This window comes from Anopheles cruzii, chromosome 3, assembly GCF_943734635.1.
Source record: "Anopheles cruzii chromosome 3, idAnoCruzAS_RS32_06, whole genome shotgun sequence".
Lineage (NCBI taxonomy): Eukaryota > Metazoa > Arthropoda > Insecta > Diptera > Culicidae > Anopheles > Anopheles cruzii.
In genome coordinates this window covers 59,260,510-59,271,758 of record NC_069145.1, presented here as the reverse complement: position 1 = coordinate 59,271,758, position 11,249 = coordinate 59,260,510, and the positions used below count along the sequence as shown (strand labels likewise).

At 47.0% G+C, this 11,249-nt stretch overlaps 1 protein-coding gene across 1 annotated transcript; it reads left to right on the top strand.

The window, feature by feature from the left end:
• The first annotated feature begins 216 nt into the window (after nt 1-216).
• Nucleotides 217-6,935, top strand: LOC128270696 (dynein axonemal heavy chain 1). The gene is made up of 2 exons (XM_053008110.1): nt 217-232; nt 4,504-6,935. Exons 1-2 carry the CDS (start codon nt 217-219, stop codon nt 6,933-6,935), a joined length of 2,448 nt encoding a protein of 815 aa, XP_052864070.1.
• The last annotated feature ends 4,314 nt before the right edge of the window (nt 6,936-11,249 follow it).

Below are 11,249 nucleotides of genomic sequence, written 5' to 3'. Positions count from 1 at the left end.
CTGCGCGAATTTGTGGACAAAGACTGTGCTGCGCGTATTTTGGCCCACAAATGATGCCACAGCCATTCCCCAGATCTGGCTCACGGTGAATTTTTCCTGTTTTCAAAACTCAAATTAACGCTTCGTGGGCAATTACTTTTTAAGTAGACAAACATCGAAGATGAGCCGAAACATGTCCAAACTAAACAGCTGTTAAAAATTGACTGATTACTCAACATGGCACTTACCATAAGTGAGTGACATGAGTGCAAACCTAACGCCACAAAAAAAAATCAAAAATCGAACATACGTAGCCCGCGTAAATACAAAACCACCAGAACTTTCTGAACACACCTCGTATACTGGCAAAAGAGACTGGCTTAACCGAAAAACCCATGTTAAGCTCCTGGTACAGAAATGCGCCAGAAGGATCAATTTTCGTAGGACGATCACATGATTCTTGTGGGTAGCACACCCAACAGATCCCCTGAGGTTGACAAGACAACGATCAGGTCCGCCTTGGAATACGGTAGCTTCGGCTTCCACTGGGACAGCCAAGGCACATATAACCAAACTATAAAGGGTACAGTATCGCTGCCTTAGAATCACATTGTGGGCAGTATGAAATCTACGAATACATTGTCCCTTGAAGTGATGGCTCGAGTGATGCCGCTAAAACTCCGTTTTGAGCTACTCGCCCTGCGCATCTTGGTCCGTTCCTCTGTATCAAACCCCGTAGTGATCGATAACTTCAAAACCTTGGCGCAGACAAGAACTAAATCCAAAATCCTAAAAGTATATACCAAGGATTATGATTGGTAGGCATTTTGTGACCCTTGAGGTTAACCCTAGCACACTTTCAGCTACTATTAGCAGCATCCCTGAGTCGTGCAGTTCGCTTTTCAACAACTACACCTCCTTGCGAGGGGAAAGTAAGATTATTTCTGAAAGTCTTTGCCAGAGGGAAATTCCTGGCATGTTTATGAAAAAGTTTGGTCATGTCCCTACATCGAACGGTTTTTATACTCACGGCTCTCAACAGGAGCACGGAACTACAACCGAGCCGAACGAAGATTTGCTTACGTAGATTCAGCATTTTACACAAATCAACCATACAGTAACAGTAAACATATACCACCTGTATCAGAATTGAAACTTTAATGAAGTTTGTAGCAAATCGTCTCTCGTGCCGATAGGGTACATAACTCAAAGCACTTTGAAGAAATGCCCCAAATCCGTTCCCAGTCGAATCGCGCTTCTCACAAATCACCTACAAAGCATAGCCATTTTCTTTCGCGTTCGCGCTATTGATTGATGTTGTGCTCGTAACGCTAACGTTTACATTTTGCATGAACGAGGCTAATTGAAGTATTATGCTTGTCAAGGGAAGGAAAAACTTGCCCCATTGTGTATCGAGCCACGAGCCGCGGCCCTTCTCTAAACTTTTCTTCCGTCAAATTCCCGAAAAGGGCTCAAAACTTCCGGTACCATTTCTTTTGTTGCGATCCGGTACAAAGGAAACCGGTGCCGTGACAGTTTCTTTGGTCCCGCCGGGCAGCGGATGCGACCGGAACAGCTCGATTCCACCGGAAGATACACGCTCGCTTTATGTATCGCTCGATCGATCCGAGCAACAATAACAACGCGTCCTTCATCCTTTCAACGTCGCCAGCGTCGCCATTTTCACTGTCGTCATCACCCGTCACCCGTCGCGTTTCGGTCGGTGCGGTTTTCCTGGAAAACCCCGAAATCCGCTCGGCAATGTTAAGCCCGTGTGACAGTCGCAATTCGGCAAAGCGGAAGGGACGCGCTTATCGGCCGAAAGGAAACTGTTCTGCTGTTTGAAAGGACAAAACCGAACGGCAGGATAACCGATGAACGATATGAATGATATGAGAAAAGTTAATAAAACTAAATTTTCCAACTTCCCATCGCCGACGCCGTCGTTAGCCGTGCGATTTGTTTGGTTTCTTCAGATGCCTTTCGACCGCCACCGCCTTTGGCCGCCACCGGGTCACCAATCGGGAAAGTTTCGAGAAACGCACCAGTTTCGTCGGATGTGATACCCGGAAGGAGTGGGTTATATGGAATCTCTCGGTCGGAAATCGGCCCGATTTCCGGTGCTGTGTTAGGAATTCTTTTGATGCGCTCCTTAATGGACGATAAAATGGTGGCGTAGGACAGACACTACGGACAAAAGCGTTTCTTGCCAACTTCTGGTATATGCGAAGTTCCTTGGAAGGATGAATGTGTTGAGCATTTAATAGAATTTTCAAATCTCAAAATGGAGCTTAACTAAAATCCCATTACGTGACCGATGTGATTGGCTTCGAAGCGTGTTTGTCTGTACTATGAAGCTCGAAGTCCTCTAATTTAAGAATCTTCGTTACCAGAATCATTTCTTCTATACGTGCAAAAATATTCGTTTTAAGCTTTGGATAGTCTGAAAAGTGGGTAAACGTAACAGTTTCGTCTGTTACGTCTACATCGTCTATCAACAGTGTATACGTTGTACGATTTGAAGATGGCATTATTTTGTTGCTTAAATGTTCGAGCAGATTTCGAAATCCCTCTATCTACTTCGATAAGAAAATCAGGTGCAATAATACCATGATACATCTACAATCCTTTTGCAACAGTGACTAGTACAGCCTGACGCCATAATAAGACATTTGTCCTCTGCGACTTGATGAGAAAAAGAAAACCGTCGGGCTAATTGTGAGCTTTTCAATTAAAGCTGGAGTTCGGACAAAATGGCGAAGCTAGTCACCAAGTTTAATTAAAAACTATTCATTTTGCTCCATCCCAGACGTTCCATAATGGTCCACGAAACATTTCACGTACGTTTATAATCGCCCCGGGTCCCTGCCACTGACGTGGCTCGGCTCGGCTTCGGTTTTTATTTTCACTAATCGGATAAAGGAATCCCATTGTCAAGAAATCAACTAAACGGACCATGCGCCAGTGGCCTTAGCCACAAACCACCGGCAAGGCAAAGGCGCAAAAAAGTGCGGCTACAAGCGGCACAAAACGCAAGATAAATCTGAGGAAAAACTGCTTTAAGAAAGAGACAAAATTGACCATTTTGTGGTCGGAAAGTATATCGCTTCTGTGGACTGTGTGGCCCTTTAGACCCAAGCCCCATGCACGGTCCGTGGTCACCCTGTAGAAGAACAAAGGAATAAAGAAAGAAAATTGCCACAACAAACACACCGGCGACAACGACGACGAAGGTTCTCCGCTCGATCCGTTTATCTTTATCCGGTCCTTCCGGGCGATAGTAGTATTTTTCGAAAAGGCTCAACAGATCAACTCAAACGCACGCACGCAGCGTGCTTCGGAGAAGCAGCCAGCAAAAAAGTGAAGTGGTCCACCACAAATGGACATCCTGCGATTGGCGCTGCTGGGCCGAGCTCGGTTTACTGATTTGCGACATCCTAGGCCGCTGCCGGAAGATGGGCCAGGTTTTTGGTTGATGTGGACGGAGAAAAGTCGTGCAGGATGTGGAAGAAAACACACAACCGCAAAAACCAAATCAAAAGATATAGAGTAAACATTTCTTCCTTGGCCGTTCCTTGACCGTGGGGTAAGCCCACCGTTTGATGTGGGCGAAAATGAGGAAGCCTAGGAAACGTTTCTTAATGCTTCGGGTTTCGAGGGTCGGGAACGTCCGGTTTTGTTAGTTATTTCAAAAATTTATAAGAACGCTTGTTAGGGCGACCCACGTGTTTGGAGTACATTGATGGCATGGTGTGTCTTTAGACTTAAAAATTAGGACAATTTAGGATTTACAGAAAATTTTAAAGGAAAAATATTAGTATAAGAAAAGTAGAGACATAAATATTGCAATTGCTAGTATTGTTTTAGTTCATAGTTCAAAAACCATCATAGTAACCACAAAGACAGCAAGTGTGTTGAGTTAAAAGCAATCCGTCGTGTTGCTCGTCTGGATTAAAACCAGTGTTGCAATTGCGAAGCCAAACAATGTCCGTGTCCAAGGAAGAAAGAAAGAAGTCTACTGAACCATCTATTGTCTCATCAAGCTTGCAGCGATCTCCAGTGATTCGGGTGAATAAATAACAAACATACTAGATCCTGCGAAATGTGTTTTTTATTGATTTTAATCGATTTTGCAGGCTCCAAAGTGTGCCAAGTATCAATACGTTGATCCGCACACCCCAAAAAAACTCGAAAACCCAGATGTGTTGCAAAAGTTCTTCAACCAAAAGGGACTCGATTCTACCGTTTTCCATACAAACTCGAACCAAACACCATCACTGAACGAAAATTCCACGTTTCTAGCGTTGGAAATGTTTGACGACTGGGAATTTTAATGGGCTAGTGAATCGAAAATACGTCCACTGTTTCCACTGGAGGGCTATGCATTCTCGGTCACCAGTGAGCACTGGGTAAGGGTACTCGTTGTAGATCTCGATGGCAGCAGCAATCGGTGGAAGATCGAGTACCCAGAATGCCCCACAGGGTGCTGGATATCACGGCTTCAATTGTACTTTCCGTTCGAAGATCCCACCAAGTTTGCCAATCGAATCGCAGCGGCTGTCGATGGTCGCGGGAAGGCCGAAAACTGCATTCGATTCGAGTTTCTTTGCAGCCACATAGCAACCGGTGACTACTTTGCCCCCGATACGTCACTAGCGCAGCGACTTCTGAAGCGAACAACGGTTGAGATTTACGGCATATTTAAGCAAATCTATGAAGACTTCCACCTTCGGCTCGCCGTTGGTCAATACTTGAATACCGAGAGAACGTTAGCAATCAAACAGCCACTCTCTTACGGAGGTACTAAACCCTATAGCCGACTGATTGAGGAAAACCTAGGCCGATCAATGAGCTTCGATGACCTTCGAGATCGTTTTAAGCGCAACACATTGCTTTGTCACAGAAACGTATTCTATGGACTGCGCCTTGTGAACTTCGAGTGTGACACCGTCAGAAAACTGATGATGTTTGCGCTGGACCACGACGGGTTGATCACGTTGGATGAGTTCGAAAAGCAGAATCAAGTCCAAACCAGCAAAGCTATGAAGTACCTTCAGAACAATTGGATCGAGCGAACTACGATGCACCTTCACCGCATGCTGTCACGTATCGGCCCCGGGAGCTTCGATGTGGCGGTTGCTAAGTGGAACATTTACTCCGTCTCGAAGGTTCACAGACTGGTGGAGCAGGTGAAGTACCGTATGCAAGACACCCTCAGGGATCTTCTGTTTGAATCCACAGCCGCCTATATACATCACCTGGTGAATGATTGCCGCTCGATTCTGTCTCTCGACGAGTCCTTCTCCTGGGACACCAATCTCATCGACAGTCCTTTCGAACCGCAACGGTCACCGGTTTTTCGTCTCACGATGGAAATGGGCCCCAAGTGTGCCTTTTACTCCACTGATCCAGATCAATTTCTTCTGCTACTACCCGACATCATGGACGTGGCCATCGAAGGCAGCCATTTCGTGCACACGATCGAACCATCGTTAATGCAGTCACTTATTTTTGTCGACAACCTGTACCTATCCTCCGTTGGTCTGATCGACCCCGTGATGGTCGAGCAGCGCAACCGATTAGTTAGCTACTACCGCAAGTCCGCCGTTCCGCTGCAGGCCTACGCCACCCGATACAACGCGTACATGGATCTATTTTTTACCAATGTCCAAGAGTTTACCGAACAAACAAAGGCCACGGACAAAACGTCATCGGAACTGAAGGAAGACATCGAGTTTCAGATCCGGATGCGCCAGAACCTCGAGCGAACGGTGCCGCTCAGTATTACGATCGGACCGTTCTGGGTTTCGGTGGAGCCTCTACGCGAAGCCCTCATCCGCAAGCGGCACGAGTTGGCCGACGCGTTGCTGACGTTGTTGGCCGAAAAGTTACGCCTCAAGACGGCCGACATGATAGCCCAGTACGTTGGCATCATCGAGCGAATGTGTGAGAAGCCGGTGTCGATCGAGCATATCCACGGTATTCGCGAGTTTATGGAGCACGTCCCGGAGCTCCTGTCCCGAATGGAGGACCGCATGAAAGGTCTACTCTACGAGTATGAAATTCTGGATGGCTTTCAGTTCAACCTACCCGATGTGGACTTTCAGCAAAAATGGAACGCCCTCGGGTATCCGCGATCGGTGCTGAGGCAAATGAGCTCGGTGAAAGACTTCCACGAGACGGAGGTAGAGAAGTTCCGCAAGCAACAGTTTGCCGACGAGGCCGCTTTCTCGGCCAGCGTCGAGAACATGAACGTGCACATCGCCAAGTTTACCACGCTGTACGATGTTGGCAAGGTGTCCGAGATGGCTGTCGAGGTGCGGCGCCTTTGGAAAGCCCTCCAAGAGCTCATCGAGCAGGGTCACGTGATGAATTGCCGGCAGGAGCTTTTCGAGCTTCCCCCGATTGGCCTGCATAATTTATTCGAGCTGCGGGACAACTTTCGTGCCTACCGGGACCTGTGGACGGTGGCGGCCGACTACCTCAAGCTGGAAGAGACGTGGATCGGGAACCCGCTGGCCAGTGTCGAGCTGGACAGTGTGCGGCGTGGGCTCCAGCACGCCCACGACCACTTGAAGGTCCTACTGCCGCTCTACCGTGACCAGCCGCAGATACTGGCCGTGGTGGAACACTTCATCCACACGGTGGAGGCTTTCCGCCCCAATCTGGATGTAATGGAGCTGCTCAAATGCTCGCTGCTGGAACCGATCCACTTCAGCCAGCTGGCAAAGGAAGCCGACATTAAGGTGAAACTCTCGGTGGACATGGGATTCGACGTGTTCTTGGAGCACGATATACGGAGCCATTTAAAAACGATTAGAGCCATCGTGCAAAGGGCTGAGGAGCTAAAACTGCAAACGGAGCAGCAGGAGGCCGAAGAGGCACGGGTTCGGCAGCAACAGCAAGCATACAAAGCGGCCCGGGACGAGCGACGTCAGAAGCGCACTGAAATCTAGAAACACAAACAAGTTGAGCGAACCACGGAAGTTCCAGAAAATTTGACTACCTTAAATAGGACCTGAAACCGAATATTTCTTCTACTCCAATTCCTGTAATTAGACATTCATAAACAAATCCATTCCACACTTCATAATCGACTGCGCAAACTTCAGAACAAGTGGTCCTTTCCCGGTACTTCCATTTGTCCTGCCTCGGGCCGTGATGAAATGGGCGAGCTCCGGGTCCAAACCGGAAAGCTGGGTTGTTAAATATTCCACACGTTGCCGGTGTGCCTCGTTATTGTTTTGCAGTTATTAGAGCTTCGGACCAGCATAAACTCTGTGACGCAGGTCTAGAGCTCGCCTCGGTGCTCTGTTTTTTCTTGTTTTGCTACAAAAGCCCAGCTGAAAGAGAGCGCCCACCAGTGCAAGCATGATCTAATAGTGGCCATTTTTTACTCGCCAAGCTGTTTGCCACAATGTTCGCCAACCAACAGGATGTGGCCTTCCAATACGATCTTTCTTTGCCATTCTGCCTCACTCCGTCTCCCAGCACGCCGAGGACTTTGAGCGAGAAAAAGGAGAACCTCATCAAAAAAAACCTAAATATTACAACACCGACGCCGTTTTCACCGAAGGAAGCTCATCAAGCCGCGCCAGAGGGCGAGTGCTAGCGGATGACCGGTCGGGTGGGGGGGCGAAAGCCCTTCAGGGAGAACTAGCCTGCCGGACTCGGGGTGAAAGTTTGTGAAAACCGAAAAGTGGGAGGATGATAAAAGTGAATGGGAACGACCGAAGGGTTGTGCCGGACCGAGTGCAGGGCTCCACTCGGCAGGATGTCCTTCGAAGCGGACCGGAGACGAAGAAAAAAACGGTGTAACCCAAACAGGGAGCAGGGCACTGTACACCCGGCCGAGGGGTTGCGGGAAGGTCGGCGAACGGAAATCCGCACGCGGCTAGTTATATTTTGTCCGAGTTTGCCTTTATGTGCTTTTATTGTTGTTATTATCGCTCGAGGATGTAAAATTAAACATAAATATTTAATGAAAGCACAGCGGGCGTGTGGTGGAAAAGTGGCTCTCACTATTCCGCCTCGCTTTTCGGCGGGCGAGTAAACGGGCGGGCCCAGGCGGGGGTCGGGTGTTGAATGTTGTATTATATTTTTATGCATCGCTTTCGGGCGGGTTTTATGTTTTATTTTTCCAGCTACTTTACGGTTTTGCCCATTTACGACACTTACCCTCCACGACGTTCGCACGTCGCCGTAATGGCGGTTGTTGCCGTTGTTGCTTTTTTTGCCCCCCCCCGGCTGACTCCCCCCATTCAAACCAATCTCCCGAGACGCACGCCACCCGCCAACACCCGCCACTTTCCGAGCGACTTTGTTGGCCACTAATTAAGGTTTTTGAAATCGAAAGGATTTCGAACCCAATTTTGGGACGTTGCCGTTGACCGGGCGCACCATCGAGCTAACCAGGTTGGCCTGATTTTACATGCGGGGCGTCACTTTGTGGCCTAGCTTTGGGATTTGAATGACACTTGAGACTCTAAAACCGAGAATCGTAATTGATACTAATGAACCTTTGTTCCTTTTGGTCGGTTTTAGCCCTATTTGTGTGAGTTCCCCGTAGTAGGTCGATTCTAAAGTGGTTTCATCAATTTTGTATAAAATTACACGATTTTCAAGCATCCCTTATCGAGGGTAGTCAAAAGTATCCGATGTAGGTCGAATTAAATTATTCAATAACTTTGCCCTCGTTTTGAAGACAAGATCAGTGCGCCTCTCATTGAACCCCCCGCACTATGGGGAAAAGGCGAACAATGTGCAAAGTTTGAGGATTTCAGTTATATTTCCTTAAAATAAATAAGATATCGATCACCAATCCGAATTTTAAGTCGTGATTTTCGGTTTTTCTTCTACTTCTTCTTCTAAAGGTTTCTTCTAATATCCTTCCCTGAAATAATTTTCATTTCGCATTTCTTGAATATTTTTACCCATTTAACCAGCCAACCATTTAATCTTTAATATCCGAACAATTGTTATGACGATTCGATGATTCCTGGTGGCAAAGCAACTGCGATTTTCACACCGCTTTTTCGTACAAAACCATTTACTGTAGACGGGAAAAGTTAACTTTCTGAGCCAGGTCTGTCATGCAAAGCCATAGCGGCGTTGACTGTTTTGACGCACTTCTTGGACAATAAATAAGAAACATATTCTGTTAAATGGTTCCCAAATAATGATGTGTGCGTTTTATTTTTCTACGTAGGCACGATTCCAAAGAATGTGAATCCGATTGGATGGATTGAGTTTTGGAATGGCAAAAACGTGTACAAAATCATTACACGGACTGCAGATAAAGTACCGAAAACATACGCCAACCAAACAGTCTCCCTTTAACCTTTTCGGCCCCGAGTGACGCAATCCGTTCCCTCCACATTTGCACACAGAATGTGCCGAACGTAACGACCGTGGCATGCAAATGCCCTTGATTATTAAATATTAGAAACACTGGAAATACTATTGCAATCCGTATCGCAGTACAACACGGGACCACTCCGGTCCTCCGGTGTGGCCCGGTGAATGCAAACAGTCGGCTTCTCCGCAAGTCAAACAAATGAGAACCCAATGGAAAGTGCGGCAAAGCGCGGAAAATTCTGCCACATTCCGACGCGCCACCATTCGGAACGGTGGACTGCGACGTCTAGCCGTTGAGTTTCCCAGCAGCAGACGGTGGCCATTCAGGGCAACGATTTTGTGAGCGGGCGCTAGCCGTGAGCTTTCGTGAGTCGTGCACACCGAAGAATGTTGCTCGACTTCGTAACGATAATTATACAATTATACAATCGCAACAGCTGCTGCACCCGACGACGGCCGGGCTTATTAAATATATTTGGCCCTGGGACGGACAGGGCTGTGTAAGGTTGTCCAACGGTAAGAAGCTAGACTTCCAGCGTGAAATCCCGCCGGCCCCGACCGAGTTGAAATAGTGCCGAGTGTGCCCGCGGCTCAACGCCGCCACTGACGACTGTAGACGGCACAGAGAAACCCCATGGCCGGGCCGAACCGACCCGTTTTACAGTCAAACATTAAAGAAAGCGGAGAATCACTTCCAGAGTTCAGTTCTTATGCCATCACCAGAATATGCTCGCCACGCGGTGTTGACGTGGGTTGAGCAGGTACTTCCACTACGCTACGTAGCTTCAAAGGTTTAATTATGTTAATAAATAGAGGAAACATTTGTCGCAACGCCGTGATTCAGCCGCTGGGCTGGACCATGGCACGTGAAGTGGTTCCACGCTTACTTTAAACCAAGGCCTTTAATCGACATCAAAAACTAGACCGGGGCCATATCGGGGACTCGGTACGGGTACGATTGATGGTGACTATTTTATGAACCGGCACATGCTTTGAATCACACCAAACCGAAAAGCAATATTATTTCAAAAACGAAACGTTATGCCAATTGATGGAGAACCGTATTCTAGTTAGTAAAAACCGATATTCTGAATATTTTTCAAACGAGGCAACAATCATACTGCTAAATGAAATAATGACGCCAAATCAAATAATAATTTAAATTCAGTCAGTCAGTCAAATTTATTGAACACTTACTAGGTCGATGCGTCGAGATTCGGAATTTTAAAAAGATGGCTGTACCTGCCGATTGGGACTTCCCAGTTTTGTTGTTCATTCATCATTACCTTGTGTTGATATCCGGTAAATGATTTCAGGTCGAAGAAAAAAATATTTCGGTTTGCAACCCATAATTGAAAGGGTTAGACCATGCCAACATTTGTGCCTGAAAATGACGTTTTGCGGGGATTATTATTTTTCTGCCCCTGTTGAAGAAAACTGCTTCGGAATCGCACCAAATGCTTGTCGGGACTTGTGTTTGGAAGATCACAGTGCTTTAAGTGGTTTAAAACATTTCAAAATGGCGATTTTGACTTAACAAAAAAAAGCCTTGAAGGACTCCAAAAAACGAACTTTCTGGTGGGACAGAAAGTTGTGGTGTTTCACAAGCTCCTAAAATCTGATGCAAACGTTAATTCCGATCGCTACTGATAACAAATGTCCTATTTGAACCATGCATTGATCGAAAAATGACCAAAATGCAATTCTAGGGGGTTTCGATGGGGGCGCCTGGTGGCCCGTGGAATCAAGCACTAGGCGCCCAAAAAACAAAACTGTTTCAGGATACTATCAAATCACTTGGATGGGAGCTGCTATCCTCCCCGCGTTATTCGCCAGACTTGGTTCTTTCCGAATATCATTCATTTTCATCGATGGGACACGTATTGGCTGAGCAGCCCTTCGTTTTTCTACGA